Genomic DNA, 19,279 nt, shown 5'->3' on the forward strand with positions numbered 1-19,279 from the left:
GAAGAACAGAATGGAGATTAATTTTTTCGGTTAGTTGAATAAGACCTTTTGCTGCAATAGATGAAAAACTACCATCGGCAATTCTGATTTTTTCATTTCCAGAGCTAGGAGAATAGGTATTAAATAAATAAGGAGAACTAGTCATATGATCGGAGGCTCCGGAATCAATAACCCATGGAGAGGAATGTAGATAAGAAAGAGCTTTAGGTTTTCTACCTGTGTGTGCCAAGGAAACACTAGGAATACCAGATGAGGAACTGGATTGTAACAGCTTCAAGAGTTGATCATTCTGCTCTTTGTTGAAGGGACCTGTGTCAACCTCATTTGCAGTAGGGACCCCATGGTTACTGCTCTTGTCTCCTCGCTTGTTGCTCTTCCTGTCAAAAAATCAGGAAAAACTTCCAATCAATTATCAACTTAGCCGAACACAACATATATACAGAGAGGTTGCCAAGTTTAGGATATCTCCTAAGTTGGATACCTTCCTAAGTTAGCCTAAATGAGTTAGGCAACTCTCTAACTTAGCAATCTTCCTTAAACAAATTAGGAAGCTGCTTACAAGAAATAGAAGAAAATAAAAGAAACAAATTAGGAAGCTGCTTACAAGAAATAGAAGAAAATAAAAGATTCTAATATACAATTTACAATCAATCAACCAAGAAAAGGAAATAATATCAGGACAAATCAACTCATTTGCTAACACTCCCCCTCAAGATGGAGAGTGTATGTCATACATTCCCATCTTGCTGAGGATCTTGTGAAAAACACCACCCGATAAGCCTTTGGTAAAGACATCAGCAAGCTGTCCACCAGTAGGAATGAAAGGAGTACAAATTAAACCATTGTCAAGCTTCTCTTTAATGAAGTGTCGATCCACCTCAACATATTTAGTCCTATCATGTTGAACCGAGTTGTGAGTAATGTTAATGGCCGATTTGTTGTCACAATATAATCTCATAGGAGCTGTCCATCGAATCCGTAAGTCATCTAAAATAATCTTGAGCCATAATAACTCACAAATTCCCAATGCCATAGATCGAAACTCAGCTTCAGCACTAGACCTTGCCATCACATTTTGTTTCTTACTACGCCAAGTAACAAGATTGCCACATAGAAATGTGCAATAACCGGAGGTGGACCGCCTATCAACAAGGGAACCAGCATAGTCGGCATCCGTGTAGGCTTCCAAAGACATAGGGCCACCCGTCTTAAATAAAATACCTTTACCAAGAGCACTCTTAAGGTAATGAAGAATACGATGCACAGCTTTAAGATGACCCTCTTTTGGACTATGCATAAATTGACTTGCTACTCCCACAGCATATGCAATATCCGGCCGAGTATGAGAGAGATAGATTAGCCTTCCTACTAACCGTTGGTAAGACTCTTTATCAACAGCACCTCCCTCCATGTCTTCACCAATTTGATGATTTTGCTCAATTGGAGTATCAAGAACCCTGCAGCCTAGCATATTGGTTTCTTGCAAGAGATCTAACACATATTTATGTTGAGAAATGAAAATACCTTTCTTAGACCTAGCCACTTCAATGCCCAAAAAATACTTTAGGTTCCCAAGCTCCTTTATTTCAAATTCCTGAGTCAAACACTCCTTCAATGCTACAATTCTATCTTGATCATCACCTGTCACAATTATATCATCCACATACACTAGTAAAGCAGTTAGTTTACCAGTTGGAGAGTGGTGAATAAACAATGTGTGATCCCCTTGACTTTGCTTATAAGCCCAAACCAAACATTACTTTGGCAAATCTCCAAACCAAGCTCTCGGTGACTGTTTCAGTCCATAGAGAGCTTTGTTTAAGCGACATGCTAAGTTTTTTCCTTGATTAGGAAACCCAAATCCAGGAGGAACCTCCATATAAATCTCTTCCTCTAAGTCACCATGTAAAAACACATTTTTAACATCATATCGATACAAAGGCCAGTTTAAAGTGGCTGCCAATGATAATAGAACCCGAACAGTGTTCATTTTGGCCACCAGAGCAAATGTTTCAAGATAATCCAAACCATATGTTTGGGTATAACCTTTGGCCATCAACCTAGCTTTGTACCTTTCTAAAGAGCCATCTGATTTGTATTTGACAGTGAAAACCCATCTACATCTCACTGGTTTCTTGCCTTTAGGAAGTTCTATCAGATTCCAAGTATGGTTCTTTTCAAGAGCATTCATCTCAACTCTCATGGCTTCCTTCCAATTCTCACTGCTTAAAGCTTCAGATAGGTTTTTTGGAATTGGTATGGAAGAGACATTGGTTAAGAAGGCCTTGTAAGCTGGGGACAGATTAGAATAACTGAGAAATAAGTGTAATGGATGTTGGGTGCAGGCTCGGGTTCCCTTCTTTAGGGCAATTGGGACATCTAGATCATCTAAATTGAGTGTAGATGGCTGATGGTCAACTGGAAGAGATGTTGGTGAAGTATGTTTAGCTTCAGGAGAAGATGGAATAGAATTCTGGTGGGAGTCAGATGCTGGACTGCACTGATCAGGACTTAAGTTAGATAATTCAGCATGCTTAGATGGAAGTTCTGGGGCTCTCTTTCTTGTATACACTTTCAGAGGTTTAGAATGTAACTGAATAGTTTCTCTTACATCGGTATTAGCACAATTCTGAGGATTAGGACAAGCTGAAAGAGTGGAGGAACATCTAGGACAAGCTGAAGAGGAACATGGAAGAGTAGGAAGATATAACTCCTTTGCATTTCCACCTAAGAAATCAGTCTCCCCATGAGTGTAGAAATTCTGGAAATATAACTGATCTTCCACAAATTTAACATCAGCTGAGACAAAGAATTTTTTGGATGGAGGATGGAAACATTTATAACCCTTTTGAGTAGGAGAATAGCCAATAAAGACACATTTGAGGGCCCTAGGATCCAATTTTCCCCTATGAGGAGAATGGTTATGAATAAAAACTAAGCTGCCAAATACTTTAGGACACAAATCTGTGGGAACAAAGTTTGGAAATCCTTTAGTAAGAAGCTGAATTGGACTTTTGAGACCAAGGTTTCTTGAAGGAAGCCTATTGATAAGATAAGTTGCAGTTAGAACAGCCTCTCCCCAATAGTGTTTAGGCACATTATTATGAAACAACAATGCTCTTGTAACTGTTAATAAGTGACCATTCTTCCTCTCAGCTAGCCCAATGCTCTTGTAATTGTTAATAAGTGACCATTCTTCCTCTCAGCTAGCCCATTTTGCTGGGGAGTATAAACACATGATGATTCATGGATCACACCTCTCTCTTGAAAGAAATGAGAGAGAGTTTGATTGAAAAAATCCTTGGCATTGTCGGTTCTCACTCTTTTAATTTCAACACCAAATTAGTTTTTAATCATGGTGTAGAAATTTTGAAAAATGGAACAAACATCTGATTTGTTTTTAAGAATGTATAACCACATTACACGGGTACAATCATCAACAAATAACACAAACCACATTGCACCCGAAATGTTAGGGATAGGAGAAGGACCCCATATGTCACTATGAATTAAATTGAAAGGAAGAACACTTCGAGTATTATTAAGAGAAAATGAAGCTCTTTTATGCTTAGCAAATTGACAAATATCACATTGAAATTCCCTATTATCTAATCCCTTGAACAAAGAGGGATACATAGATTGAAGAACCACAAATGATGGATGCCCTACGTGAAAATGATGAAGCCATAGGGTATCTTTATTGGATTTAGCTAAAAAGGACATAGGAGGAACATATTTCAGTTTACTAAATTCTTTAAGATAGTATAGCCCCTCTTTCACCTTAGCATACCCAATCATCTTCCTCGAGTCCCTTTCCTGAAATTCACAAGAGGTTGGAGAGAAGATAGCAAGGCAATTAGCATCTTGAGTCAGTTTTTTAATAGAGATGAGGTTGGTGTAAAGTTTAGGAACATGAAGAACATCTCTTAGGATCAAAAGATTGTTCACACTGATGTCCCCTATTCCAGCAACAGTAGTTAGGGATCCATCAGCCAGAACAATCTTTTTGGTGCTTGGACAAGGCTTGTAGGATAGGAATTTTTGGGAAGAATAGGTCATATGGTCGGTGGCACCAGTGTCAAGAACCCAATCTGGTTTAAAACCTAAATCTGAAACTTTTAAACTGGAAGAATTGAGAGTAATACCTGTGAGAGCAAGATTTGAAGAACTTGCTCCTAGTTCCTTCTCAAGTGAGCCTAATAGGGTCCTCAACTTCTCAATTTCTTCTTGTTTCAGCCCCATAAAGTCAGCTTGTTCAATGCCTTTGCCTTCCACTTGTTGTCGGCCATTGATCTCTCCCGATCCCAGCTGACTGTTAGCCATATATGACTGCCCATTAGGCTTAGATTGTGGATGTTGTCCTCCTCTAACTGGTTTTCCATGGAGCTTCCAGCATTTATCAACTGTGTGCCTCGGCTTTTTGCAAAAAGTGCACCACAAATTATCTCTATCTATGGTACTTCCATTTGAATCCACCTGTCTTCTACCTTCTTTAATCCACCTTCCACAACCAGCCCCCTTTATAGTGAGTAATGCTGATCCCTCTAACTGATGATTCTCTAACATCACTCCTCTCCTACCTTCTTCCCCTCGAATAATAGCAATAACTTCATTTAAAGAAGGTAGGTCAGATTTACCTAGGATTTGGATCCTAACAGCATCATACTCCAAGTTTAGCCTAGCTAAGAAGTCATAGATCCGTTCTTTCTCCACAAATCTCTTTTGAATGACTGCATCCTCGCTGCACTTCATCTAGATGCACTGATAGTGATCCAATTCTTGCCACAAAATCTGCAACAGATTAGAGTACTCTGTAACAGATCAGTTGCCTTGTTTTGTTGCTGCCACTTTTGTTCTGATTTCATAAATCTGTGCAGCATTATTGATTTTGGAGTAGGTAGTCCTCATAGCATCCCATATCTCCTTAGCCGTAGTTAGAAACATTACCGTATCGCTAATCTCTGGATTCATAGCGCTCCAAAGCCATGACATGACTAATGAGTCTTCTTCATCCCATGCAGCGTACGTGGGATCCTCCTTTTGAGGCCCGGTTCCCTCCAAGTGGCTCAATTTCCCCTTGCCTTTCAAGAAGGTCTTGATTAATTGAGACCACTTGAGATAATTTTTTCCGCTCAACCTATAAGTCGCTTGAATAATCGGAACCTCTCCTCCAGTACTTATCCCATGGCTGGAACCCCCCGTAACAGCACCTGTGGCTGTGACTTCGGTCGTACCTTCCGATTCTCCAATGTCGCCCATACTATGGTTGGAAGGAAAAAATGGATCAAGGTATCTCGGTTACAAACAATCACCGAAACCCTATGGCTCTGATACCATGTCAAAAAACTAGGAAAAACTTCCAATCAATTATCAACTTAGCCGAACACAACATATATACAGAGAGGTTGCCAAGTTTAGAATATCTCCTAAGTTGGATACCTTCCTAAGTTAGCCTAAATGAGTTAGGCAACTCTCTAACTTAGCAATCTTCCTTAAACAAATTAGGAAGCTGCTTACAAGAAATAGAAGAAAATAAAAGATTCTAATCTACAATTTACAATCAATCAACCAAGAAAAGGAAATAATATCAGGACAAATCAACTCATTTGCTAACACTTCCAATTGGCAGGTTTGCCATGAATTTTCCAACAAGTCTCACGAGTATGGCGTGGCTTGTTGCAATGGTCACACCAGACCCGAGGCCGCTCACTGCTTCTATGCTGGTAATGTGCAGCCTTGTAGGCAGCTGTATTAGTAAACAAGGCAGAATTTTCAATGGACTCATCAGCAATTTTTTTGCCGAGCATGACACTCATTCGGCTTTCTTCTCTTCTAACCTCAGCAAATACTTCACCAATGGGAGGTAGGGGGGATCGGCCAATAATCCTCCCTCGGACCTCATCGAACTCAATATTGAGACCAGCAAGAAACTTGTAAATACGGCCATCTTCAACCATTTTCTTGTGGTGGTTGCAATCTTCAGTAGATTTTCGCTCATAAGTGTTGAAGAGGTCAAGATCTTGCCACAGTCTCTTCAAGGAATGGAAGTATTTAGTAACAGAATCGTCTCCTTATCGAATCTCTCCCAGCTTCAAAGTTAACTCAAAAACCTGAGATTGGTTACCTAGGTCAGAGTACATCTGATTTACATTATCCCACAACTCCTTTGCAGTAGGATAACACATATAATTAGAACTGATATCTTCATCCATGGAATTAACCAGCCATGTCATGACCATAGAGTTTTCAGCATCCCAAACAGAGTGTGCTGGATCATCTACTGCAGGTTCCTTTTTGTCGCCAGTAATGTAGCCAATTTTTCCTTGCCCGCGGATATACATCCGAACAGATTGAGACTAGCGAAGAAAATTATCACCATTTAAACGAATGGTGGTGATTTGGACAGAATGGGTACTTGAATGGTTTGGCTGGGTCACTGGATATTTTGTTTGGATAGCAGCGGCAGGATTTAAGGATGTTTCGGAAGTGACTTCCGACATAACTTTCACGCTGGAAGAGGAAAAAACAAAAAGGAAATGAAGCAAGCAAGGTTACTAAGATCTGGGAGATGGCTGCAAAATTAGTTGCTGTCAATGTAAGGTGCCAGTAAGCAGAAGGCGGTCGCGGCTCTCTGCATAAGCGGTTGCAACAGTAATGTTGTGAACGACTGTGGCCCCTGCGTTGTGCAGAAGAAACAATTGCGACAGTGCTTTCCAGTGGCTACGGTGGCTGCGACGTGCGGCTGCGCTGCGCTGTGCAACAACAGTGACTGAAACTGGTCGAGGTAGAGAAGTCGCGAGCAATCGGCAGTGGCTGAAGCGAACACAGTGGACCCAATCGGAGTGGGTGTCACCGTTCGGAAGCGAACGCTGGTCACGGTAGAGAGGTCGTGAGCAATCGGCAGTGGCTGAAGCGAACACAGCCGACCCAATCGAACACAGCTTGCACTCGCAGGCGGTAGAAAGAATCCTGGCGGTTGATGATGGAGGACGCGACAGAGAAGATGACCTTGGGTCAATTTTGGGTGGCCGCGACCAGCAGATTCAGGCTTGGCGAAGGCTGGGAATTGCCGAATCCAGGCATCAACAACCAATCGAGAGGCCAATAGAGGAGGCGTAGATGGTTGCGCGAAGAGCCTCACACGAAGTGGATGACTGGGATTTAATCCAGCTCTGATACCATCTTAGAAATAACCAAAGACAATTTGTCTTCATAGATTGAAATGAGCAAGAACAACATCCTCTTTTAAGGAGAGGATTATGAACAAAAAAAGGAAGAAAATAATCTAAATATTGACAGCATCCTAAACTACATTCTTGACTTACTATATTTACAATATTCTAGGATCAAGGACAAATCTCTCTTGATTTTAGCATATTTCCAGCACTATGTAAACGGTTTGGAGAAAGGAGCATGACAGATGTGATTGAGGAATTCAACAAACTTAAACAAGAAGGGACATTGGTGGATTACCATGTGAAATTTGAGGAATTGAGGTCAATTGTATGTATTGTGCAGTCGGGTTTAATAGAGCAGTACTTGGTGTCTACTTTTATAAGTGGTTTGAGGAAGGAGTTGCGTTCAATGGTGAAGATGATGATGCTTGCATTTGTGAGGCAGGCAACTAAAAGCGTAGGGTTATAAGAATTGATGTTGGAGGCCATTTTCAAGAGACATAAGGTCCCAAATAGGCCGGGTGTGATGGCTGGATAATCAACAGGAGGGAATCATCAGCCTATGCTTGCGGGGTCTAATCGGGTGGCAACCAATGTACCATATAGTAACAATGGTACTAAGAACCCTCTTATGGAACAAAGAAGGCTATTAGGGCTTTGCTACAAGTGTGGCGACAAGTACAGCCTCGGGCACTAATGTAAGAGACAATTGATGAATATGGAAGCGTCAGATGAGGAAAAGGAAGAAGAAGATGTCATCCAAGAAGAGTTGCAAGGGGAGGAAGGAGGGGAAATATCCTTCCACGCTTTAAAAGGGAGTCCTATGGGGCAGATCATTAAGGTGAAGGGTCATGTGGGGAAAAAGAGGTTGATGGTGTTGATTGATAATGGGAGCCCCCATAGCTTCCTTAGTGAAGTTACTGCTACCAGCCTTAAGTGCCTGTTAATAGCAACCACTCCCCTATCAGTGACGGTAGCAAATGGGAGTAGAATGTATAGTCATTACAAATGTATGGGATTCAAGTGGGTGATGCAGGAGCAGGAATTCATGGCAAATCTCAGAGTTCTTGAATTGGGGGGATGCAACATTGTCCTTGGGGTAGATTGGATGAGGACTATTAGCCTTTTGACTTTTGATTTTAACAAGTTGGAGGTAACTATGGAAATTGAGGGTAGAAGGCTAACCTTCCTGGGTAGCTTGGAACAAGGGGAGTGCAAGATGATTGGGGGAAAGAAACTACAAAAAATGATGCTGAAAAAGGGTGGCCAAATAACACAATTGTATTCCATACAAGCTGTGAGAATAGAAGAAGATGACTGTTTGAAGGAACAACAACCTACAGCTACATCTATTGAGTCCAAGCTCTCAAATAAGGTACAATTTTTAGAAGACTTGCCCTTACTTTTAATAGAATTTAAGGACTTGTTTGATGAGCCAAATTCTTTGCCACCCCAACGACCCTTAGACCATTCCATTCATCTTAAGCCAAATTTAGCCCCTGTTAACATTAGAGCCTATAGATATTCTCCTATTCAGAAATTAGAGATTGAAAAGCAAGTTAAATCCATGCTAAGCGCCTCCATAATTCAACCTAACCAAAGCCCCTATGCATCTCCAGTCCTTCTTATCAAAAAGAAAGATAGAACATGGAGATTTTGCATAGATTACAAGCAACTTAATTCTAAGCTGAGTTCTAAGTATTTTGGGCCTTCCTTTATAGTGGTCAAGGTGGGCAAAGTTGCTTACAGGTTGCAACTTCCTGAGGGAGTGAATTCTCACCTTGTGTTTCATGTTTCGTTGCTCAAGCAAGTTAAGGAACCCCTGATTAAGGTGAGCCAGAATTTGCCACCTATAGCAGAAGAAATGAAAGAAGTGGTTGAACCTTGGGCTATTGTGGAGAAGATGGTCATCTACCAAGATTCATTGCCCATAACTTAGGTTTTGGTACAGTGGTCCCACCTCTGGAGCACACCACTTGGGAAAACCTGCTAGACTTGTTGAAGCAATTCCCTAGGGCTGTGGTCTCCTCTAAATTCTTGGGGACAAGAATTGTTTAAAGAGGGAGGAAAATTGTCATGATCTCAGGGGTAGGAAGGGAATATTAATAAATTATAGTTGTAATAATAAATTACAATTGTAATTATTATATTTAGTAGTTAGTTATATTTGTAATAGTTAGTTAGATGGTAGTAGTTGTAATATTCAATTATATGTTGTTGTAATAGTCAGTTATTATAACAGTTGGATGGTTAAGGAGAGGGCTATATATGTAACCTAAGGTGATAGGAGAAGGGGGATTGAATAGCAAAATTATTCTTTTATCTCTCTCTGTTATAAATTGGAAGCACTGGCACCCTTTGTTCCTCTCAAGAAACCAATCAAACACCTCCCGATCACACTCTCAATCACTCTCAACACACCGGCCAAGAAACCACAAAGCAAACAAATAATAAAGAACAAAAATTAATCAAAGAACATAACAGGAAATAAAACATGCAAACCACATAAGAAGACAAAATTTTATCCTGGTTCATGCCAATTGTATTGGCACTACATTCAGCCTTGAAACCACCACTGAGCAGCCTTCTTTATTGATGAAAACAGTACAAGACTTCCCTCTTCTCTCTCTCACGATACCAACCTTCCCAAAAGTGTACAAGACTACAACTTTCTCACTCTCTAGGCTCTCGCGAAATTAGAAGAGAACATGCGGTTTTAGTCTCTCAGCCTCCCTTGCCCTATTTATAGAAAATAGGGTGATATTTCCTAGGGCCGGTTATGATATTTCCGATTTTTCCCTCTACTAATAACTAATATTACAAGAGAGCCACCCACCTATCAACTAATCTTATAATCGTATACAAATCTATATATTAACCTATCACTAACTCTAGACAATCTTTAACACTCTTTATTTCTCTCTCCCTCTCTCTATTCTATTATGTCTAGAATTCCATAATTGTCCAGACCCAACTCTAGGGACTTGATACAAATGGAGGGTCAAGAAGAAGAGGAAGATGAAGGAGCAGAAGAGGCTTGTGAATTGGAGGTTGTAGGGAATGGAGCTGTCGATGAGGAAGGTGGAGAGATATCATTACATGCCTTGGAGGGCTGCCCGTCTGAGAAGATAATTAAGGTGAAGGGTTTACTGGGAAAGAGGAGAGTGATGATCCTCATCGACATTAAAAGCACACATAGCTTCCTAGATGAGGATACTGCCTTAAACTTACAATGGTTCATGCAGGCAACTCTTCTGTTGGCAGTGACCATTGCCAATGGCAGCAAAATGGTAAGTAGATTCAAGTGTCTAGACCATATCCATGAACCAAAAGAACAGAAAGAATTCAACTAGAAGGAGGTTGAAAGGTTGAGGCAATTCCTAAGTACCTTGGACAAACCATCTATCTTAGGTAACTACTCCTTGATACATTTAGGTAAACCTCTTATTTCCTATGCTTTAAATGCCCCTGATACTAATTCTCTAGATTCCTGGATCATTGATTCTGGCACCACTGATTATATGACACCTTTCTCCTAGTTCATTCACTCAAATGCTTCTTGTTCTAGCCATAGAAAAATAGCTACTGCTAATGGTTCGTTAATCATGGTAGCTGGCATAGGAGATTACAATCAACCCTATTCTCACTCTTAAAAATGTCCTTCATGTCTCCTTTTAGTATCTAAATTATCTTCTGATGTCAACTGCAAAGTTATTTTTCTACCTTTTTGTTGCTTATTTTAGGATTAGGTCTCAGGACCGATGATTGGGCGTGCTAAGGAACAAGATGGATTATACTACCTTGACAAATCTGAGAAACAAACTGCTCCCAAATGGAACTAGCCCCTAACCTACCTCTTTGAACAATATTAGCTCCACAAGGACACTATTTGACTGCATCATTATAGGCTAAGACATCCTGCTTTCTCCATACTCAAGATTATGTTCCCTTCTTTGTTTACAAATCTAGATATTAGCAAATTTCATTATGACATTTGTGAATTTGCCAAGCACAAGCGTGTTGTTTTTCCTCCTAATAATAATAGAAGCCTTTTTCCTTTTGATTTAATTCATAGTGATATTTGGGATCCATCAACTATTCCAAATATTTTTGGTGCATGTTGGTTTGTCACATTCATTACACGGGTTACATGGATATTTCTCCTTAAATCTAAATTTGATGTGAGTGACATCCTCCAAATTTTTTTCTCAATGATCCAATCTCAATTTGGGGCTCAAATCAAACGGTTTAGGTTTGATAATGATCGAGATTATTTTAACTAGAGTCTTTCCATCTATTTCCATCAAAGGGGTATTATTCATGAGTCTTCTTGTTGTTTCTACCCCACAACAAAATGGCCTTGCAGAAAGAAAGAATAATCACCTTTTAGATACCATTAGGGCCTTGTTGTTTCAGCTTAATGTGCTTAAACAATTTTGGGAGGAAGCAGTCCTTACAACAACTTGCACCATCAATCCCTTGCCATTGCGCATGTTAAATTTTCAAACTCTAATGGCCATGTTATCTCACTTCTATCTAGGTCTTTCTTCCACATCTCCCCTCAGACCTAGAGTGTTGGGGTGTGTTTCTTTTGTTCATGTTCATAGCCATAATAGAGGGAAATTGGATCCTTGAGTAGCTAAATGCGTCTTTGTGGGATATCCTTCTCATCAAAAAGGATACAAATGCTATCAGCCTCCCACTAAAAGGTTTCTAATCACTACTGATGTTATCTTTGTTGAGCATGAATCCTATTTTTCTCAACCTTATCTTTAGAGGGAGATTTCAATTATGGAAGATAATGATGAATCTATGCACTCCTTACCTCATTTCCACTTGAAGTGCATAAACCTGAAGCTGCACCCAATCCCATGCCTGAATCTTTACCCAAATTTGCAAATCCTAAAGACCGTACTCCTACCCATACAATTACAGAACTTGCCCTTACCCCTACACAAGAAAACCAGCCTCAACTTGCTTACCATGAACTAGAATCTCCTATATCAAACCTCCTTGAACCCCATGACCTTGGAAAGGGACATACCATTACCAACGACTATTTTTCACAGATTTACACAAGGACTAATCCAGAACCTGAACCAAGGCTGCACCTATCATCAGAACCAGATTCTGGAAATGAGGTAAGGTCTCTTAGCTCACATTCTAAGACTGATTCTAGGGTAGAAATAGACTTGCCCATAGCCTTAGAAAAGGAACTCAAGAGCGTACAAAATATCCCTTATATCCATTATCTCATTTTTTATCCTTTCAAAGGTTCTCTCCAACTCATAAAAGCTTTCTTGCAAACATTCATACAGTATTCATTCCTACTACATTATCAGAGGCATTAAAGTGTTAAAAGTGGAAGAATGCTATGAGTGTTGAAATGCAAGCCCTGGACAAGAACAATACTTGGGAAATTGTGGATTTTCCAAAAGGAAAGAAATCGGTGGGCAGCAAATGGGTCTTCACAGTCAAATATAAAGTAGATGGGTCACTTGAAAGGTATGAAGTTCGGTTGGTAGCTAAGGGATACATCCAAACATATGGAATTGACTATCAAGAAACTTTTGTTGCAATAGCCAAAATGAACACAGTAAGAATTCTTTTGTCTCTAGCCGTTATTTTTTACTGGCCTTTACAGCAATTCGATGCGAAGAATGCTTTCTTACACGGAGACCTTGAGGAGGAGATCTACATGGATATACCTTTAGGATTTAATGAAAACAGACCTGGAACTAAAGTTTGCAAACTCAGGAAGGGCACTATATGGCTTGAAACAATCACCTAAAGCTTGGTTTGGGAGATTTTTCAAGGTGATGCAAACCATGGGGTGTAAACCAATCTAAGGGGATCACACTTTGTTCATAAAACACTCAGGTTAAGGTTCAGTTACAGCCCTTATTGTTTATGTAGATGATATTATAGTGACAAGGAACGATGAAAAGGAGAGACAGAACTTGGGGAGATATTTGGCTATGGAATTTGAAATCAAGGAACTAGGGAATTTAAAATATTTCCTAGGTATTGAAGTGGCGGCACGATCTAGGCATGGGATATTCATATCTCAACACAAGTATGTTCTTGACCTTTTGAGGGACACAAGGAAATTGGTTGGCAAACCAGCCAGCATCCCGATTGATTCTAATCACAAACTAGGAGAAGCAGAGGGAGACAAGGATATCGACAAAGAAGCCTATCAAAGATTAGTTGGCAGGTTGATTTATCTATCTCACACAAGGCCAAACATAGCCTATGCAGTTAGCATAGTAAGTTAGTTTATGCACAAACCCAAGGAGTTTCATTTGCAAGCAGTTTATAGAATTCTGCACTACCTTAAAGGCACTCTAGGAAAGGGAATTTTGTTAAAAAATGGAGCTACATTTACCCTAGAGTCCTATACCGATGTAGATTATGCAAGTTCAACGGTTGATAGGAGGTCTACCACATGGTATTGCACTTTCTTAGGAGGAAATCTAGTTACTTGGAGGAGTAAAAAGCAAACTGTTGTGGCTAAATTGAGTGTAGAATCAGAATTTCGAGCAATGGCACAAGGTATATGTGAATTGCTATGGTTGAAAATTATTGTTGAAGACTTGATTCTCAAGTGGGATAGTCCTATGAAACTCTATTGTAATAATAAATCCGCTATCAGCATTGCATGCAATCCTGTACAACATGACCGAACAAAACACATTAAGGTTGATTGACATTTTATTAAAGAGAAATTGGACAGAGGGCTTATTTGTACTCCTTATATACTAAGTGAATCCCAGCTAGCTGATGTTCTAACTAAGGGACTCCCTAGTCCTGTCTTCCACAAGATTATAGCCAAGCTGGGAATGGACAATACTTATTCACCAACTTGAGAGGGAGTGTTGTGAATCAAGGCAGTGAATCAAGACAAAAAAATCAATTAGAGTTGCCATAAATCAAGGAAGATTTGCCACAAATCAAGGAATAACTATCAATTAGCATGTAATTAGTAGTCAAAGATTTGCTGTCAATTAGTAGTCAATTAAGCTTGTGATTAGATGTAATTAGCTATAATCTAGGTCTTAATTTTAGCCTTAATTATTGTACAATTTACTATAAATTTCAATAGAGGGAGGCTAGGCCAACAGTACATGCTTAGCCTTGTACATACTGCTTTCCTAAGTTGTACCTAGTAGAGCTGTATATATACCTAACACATGAATAAAATATTGAAACATTTTTCTCTCTTCTTCAAAACACAATATTCCTATTCTCATTCATTGGCTCAAGTTAAGTTTCGTTGTTGTTTTCTGGTTGATGTCCTACAATCTGTTTTTTGATTGGCATTGTTGTGTTTAAATTCAACTTTTAACAGTTTGGCTATATATGTTTCTTGGCATAGAACATGTGATTGTTATTGTGTTTTATTTGCCTTCTGGTTTGCCCATGTAGATTTATTGAAAAACGTGTGATCTCATATAGCTGTGCCCTTTATAACCTGTGATCTCATATAGCTGTGCACTTGACCATGACTTCTTTGCCACATTGATGGTCTGTTGTTTGACTTTTGTTAGTGTATGTGTTGGATGTGTAATATGCTTGGCTGTGTTTATTTCAGTGGTCTGAAAGAAGGAGGTCTGAAATTGCTGGGTTGATGTCTTCTGTTTTAACTGCTCATTTATTGGCATATGATCCAATCCTTTCTCTGACTCTAAGATATTTGATAAGGTCAGCCATCAACTTGATCCATCTACTTCCAATCAACACTGATCTTCGCCCCTTTCCTCTATCTCCTTCTCCCTCATATTGCAACATTTTTGTTACAAATTCTGATGGTCTCCCTACAATATACAGCATACACAAAGGATTTTGCTTTAATCAAGGAATTTCATCACCTATTTCTGATCTTACTAAGAGGTTGCTCCTTGAGGAACGTGATCCACCTGCAACACCCCAGGAAAGCTTGTATGAGGCACCTCCTTTTGATGAGGTGAGTCATTATGAGGAAATACATCTATCCTTGTTCATCACTTGTTGGGGTTATAGAATCCATAGGTATTAGCATCACTAGCAATACATGGAAGTATGTGTTTGCTTCTTGCTTGTTAACCCATCAGCCCCTTGTTTATGTGTCTGTGTTGTGGATTACATTCTATTCTAGCTCAAATAAATTGGGAGTTTATTCTGATTTCAGGTAGATATACAAGACCTTGCCCATGCTGTAGAGATTACAAGACAAGGGGCTGTTGATAGCCTGAGATTTGCCAAAGGGGATTTATTTCAAGCATTTCAGGTACTTTACTTTTTCATTATACTCTGTTTTTTGTTATAGCCTCCATAATATTTTAGTCATTCTCCATCAACCCCATCACTTGCATTAGTTATGCTTTTATTGTGCCTATGTATATCTTTTGGAAGTTACCACGCCTATATCATTCCACAGCCATATCTGTGCTTCTGAGATTCACCAGTTAAGGTTGTTGGAGAGATTTTTAGAGCCTCAAGAAGATTTAACAGGAAACTTAGGCATAGCATGGGATATAATGATTTTAAAGAAGAGGATCTGTTTAGTATTGATTTGAAATTTTTTCTTCTGCAAGAATATTTTTAATTGATTTGAAAGTGCTTCTGCTTCTCCTCCACAGCAAAAACTCCAAATTCCCACTTCTCTTCCATCGGGAAAAAAAACAAAAAACAAAAATTCTACTGAAAAAAGGGCACCTTTTGTGATTTGCCAAAGAATGCAAAATGTGCGACAACTTTTCAATCAACCTACAACACTCCCAAAAAGGCCATAAATACATTTTATAGTTTATAATCACTGTGTAACATCCGACATCGAGTGATAGAAAGGACCGGAACAACTTACCCTGATAGGCTTACGTGAGCTTCCCAGGGGGTCACTCATCCTTGAACTTCTCCAGCTCAAGCACGCTTAACCCGGGAATTTTTTGCCTACATTTAGTCCAAAAGGTATCTAACTGGTGTTGTTTCCTTCCTTACTTATCCTCAATATATACTACCATTCTCTGACCTCTTGGGGTATTACATTCTCCCCCCTTAAGCATATAACGTCCTCGTCATGTGTCATGCGACCTTATGACTGCTCCTAGCTCTTTCACGTCCAGTGTCCCCGGTGCAGTACCCCCAGCCTTAGGCTAGTACATGGTCCCAACACACAGGCCAGGTTGGCCTTGATACCACCTGTAACATCCCACATTATGCGATAAGAAGGATCGGAACAACTTACCCTGATGGATCTATGCAAACTTCTCAAGAGGTCACCCATCCTTAAACTTCCCCAACTCAAGCACGCTTAATCTAGGAGTTCTTTGCCTACATTTAGCCCAAAAGATATCCAACTGGTATTGCTTAATACCTTACTTATTCTCGATATATACTATCATTCTCTGGGGTCTTGGGGTATTACACACTGTTCTTTTTATTGTATTTGGTATTCATTTTGAGATGCACATGTTGTGTTAACTCTGTATATGACCTTAGTCCCACCGTTAGGAGCTTAGGTAGCTTTTGAGGAGGAAAGAGCATTTACGTTTAACAACCAAATAATAGTTATGTAAGAGTGTGCAAATATGTAAATAATCCATGCAAACTTCTTTATCTTCTATTTGGAAATTTTTTTGTTTAACCTTTCCAATTTTATTTTCCAATGTTGTAATGTGTAGGAAGGAAATTGAATAGCACAATAGATTTTTTTCTGGAGAAAAGTGTTGTATAGATTCAGCTTGGCCTTTAACCTTGATAATTTCATTTGTAATGGATAAGAATTTAGAATATGGCCATTGAACAAATTGAACCTTGTTGGTATACAAATTTGTTTTCCTCTAACGCAACAAGCAATTTCTTGGTGTGATTTCTTTGATATTAAAGCGTTGTCCATCTAACGCCATTGGGAATCTTGCGGCAGTCAATCTATGTTGGAATTTTTTAACATGGATTGCTGTTACAATTTCTTGATCTTTGAGGTGTCATGATCAGCACAATTAGGAGATAGGAGATAGCAGAAAGCAATTGAAGTTGTTTCAACTGCAATTATTACAACTACTGTAATTGTAATAAGCTATTAGTAGAATTTGTTACAATGTAAGCAATTTGTTGAGGAGGAAATTCCGATGATTAGAAGGATAATTCCGAATTATAAAGGGTGGTCTGAATAAGAGAAAAAGAATGAAGACAAATCAGATCAAGAGAAGATAAGATGACAGTTATTCCTAAAAGTCAGGAGAATATTTCTAAGGTTTATCTATTGTTGTATTGTAAATCTAAAATTGTATTTTGAATTCCTAGTTCTTAGGATATAGTTGATAGAATTTTCTATATTTATAGCCATCATATGATCAAATTGAAGGTGTGAAATTGATAGTTCCATTCACCCCTTGTTTGCAATTAACTGTTGTGGATAGCAATATATAAGGCTATGCCACTTTGTGCCAAGACATTATGAATAAATTAATTTCAAGTTCTCTCATTTTCTCTCTATCCATTCGCTCTCTCTCTCTCTCTCTTCTTCCACAATGGCCAACTAGAAACCCTAGATTTAAAACCTAAGGTCTTGACAATTTGGTATCAAAGCAAGTCTTAGGCCACCGATTCAGTCTCTCAGAAAATTGCCATGGCTGATGGAACTTGGATGAAGCAATTCAAGGCTTAGTTGCAACAAGTGAATGCAACTGTTTCTGATCTCCAAGCTCAAGGAGACTCGCTAGAATCTAGATCCAGCCGAAATCATGATGTGATCCTTGTGTTGGACGGGAAATTTGAGGCTTCCATGGACGGATTAGCAAGAAGACTGGACGGCATCATGCTTATGTTCTCCATACTGCCTCAGGTGAGTCTTCCAAATGATTTTCCTCCAAGGGAACGATTTGATCCAATCCTACAAGGAAATGGAACAATTTCGGAGCTAGAAATTGAACCTGTTGTAATAGGAGAAAATGTAGTTGAAAGAGTGGTAGAAAAGAGGCAGGAGGTACAGATTGCGTCTAATCAGCCTTATTTACCATTGCCAAAGCTGGAAATACCAATGTTTGACTGCCGAAAACCTAGGTGGTGGGTTAGGCGATGTCAAAAACTCTTTACCTCGTATAATATTCCGGATTAGCAAAGAATTACTTTAGCCTCTACTTATTTAAATGATGTTGCAGATGCTTGGTTTCGAGAATGGATCTAGTTACGAGATAATTGTCAATAGACAGATTTTGTGGAGGATTTTTGTGAAAGGTTTGGTGATAGAAATATGACTACAAAAGAAATTAACAAGTTGAGACAGGTTGTAACAGTTTGGAATATCAAACCAAGTTTGAAGAACTTAAATCACCAGTGATCATTACCAACCCCTCTATTTTGGAAGCATATTTTGTTTCGAGTTTTATAAGTGGCCTAAGTGAAGAACTTAGGCCAATAGTGAATGTTGCAACCTGCAACAGTTAAGTAGGCTACAAGAAAGGCAAAATTGTAGGAATTAACAGTAGATGCCATATTCCAGAAGCATCTACCGAAACCAAGTTTCCCTTATTCAAGTACTCGTTCAATGGTACCATTTACACCCATCTAACAACACTAGGGAATATCCGCCTGATCTCCTAGTTCAATTTCCCCAAGTTGTGTAGCTTCTTTGATTTTCTAGAGGACAAGAAAATTTTAAAGGGATAGGAAATGTCTGTCAGATCTCCGATCTGATAGGAAGGTTCTCCCGTAATTAAGGAAGAACCGAGAATAGGCGGGAAGGACGAATATGAGAAAGAGAGGGAAAGAAGAGAAAGACAGATAGAAAGAGAGAAGTAGGAGGGAAAAGATCAGTGATATAATCCTCACATGATCTCCATCCTCGTTGGTATTCTCTTATTTATTGGAGAGGTAGTTATTTACAACTTCTAGATCAGCTCAAGTGGCCATGTGCACTTGGCTCTAATCCCCTACATAGAGCCTCTAGATACAATTGTATAACTCCCCTACTAATCATATATACCCAATTACAAGATTACCTTTGGGCTGTGACAACTCTCCCCCCCTTGAAGTATTTCTTGTCCCCAAGAAATCACAAAAGGCTGGCCACTTTGGGATACCGTTGGAGAAGGTTCGGGAGGTACTCCCAAGTATGTTGTCGG

At 39.3% G+C, this 19,279-nt stretch overlaps 1 protein-coding gene across 3 annotated transcripts in view; it reads left to right on the plus strand.

The window, feature by feature from the left end:
* Nucleotides 1–19,279, plus strand: part of LOC127803806 (uncharacterized) — a 43,053-nt gene that overhangs the window by 11,014 nt on the left and 12,760 nt on the right. For all 3 annotated transcript variants that reach the window (XM_052340330.1, XM_052340331.1, XM_052340332.1), the window contains 3 exons: nucleotides 14,770–14,879; nucleotides 15,006–15,141; nucleotides 15,346–15,444. In XM_052340330.1, coding sequence (XP_052196290.1) covers nucleotides 14,770–14,879; nucleotides 15,006–15,141; nucleotides 15,346–15,444 — 345 coding nt within the window. The remainder of the gene's footprint in view (nucleotides 1–14,769; nucleotides 14,880–15,005; nucleotides 15,142–15,345; nucleotides 15,445–19,279) is intronic.

This window comes from Diospyros lotus, chromosome 6 (genome assembly GCF_014633365.1).
Source record: "Diospyros lotus cultivar Yz01 chromosome 6, ASM1463336v1, whole genome shotgun sequence".
Classification (NCBI taxonomy): Eukaryota; Viridiplantae; Streptophyta; class Magnoliopsida; order Ericales; family Ebenaceae; genus Diospyros; species Diospyros lotus.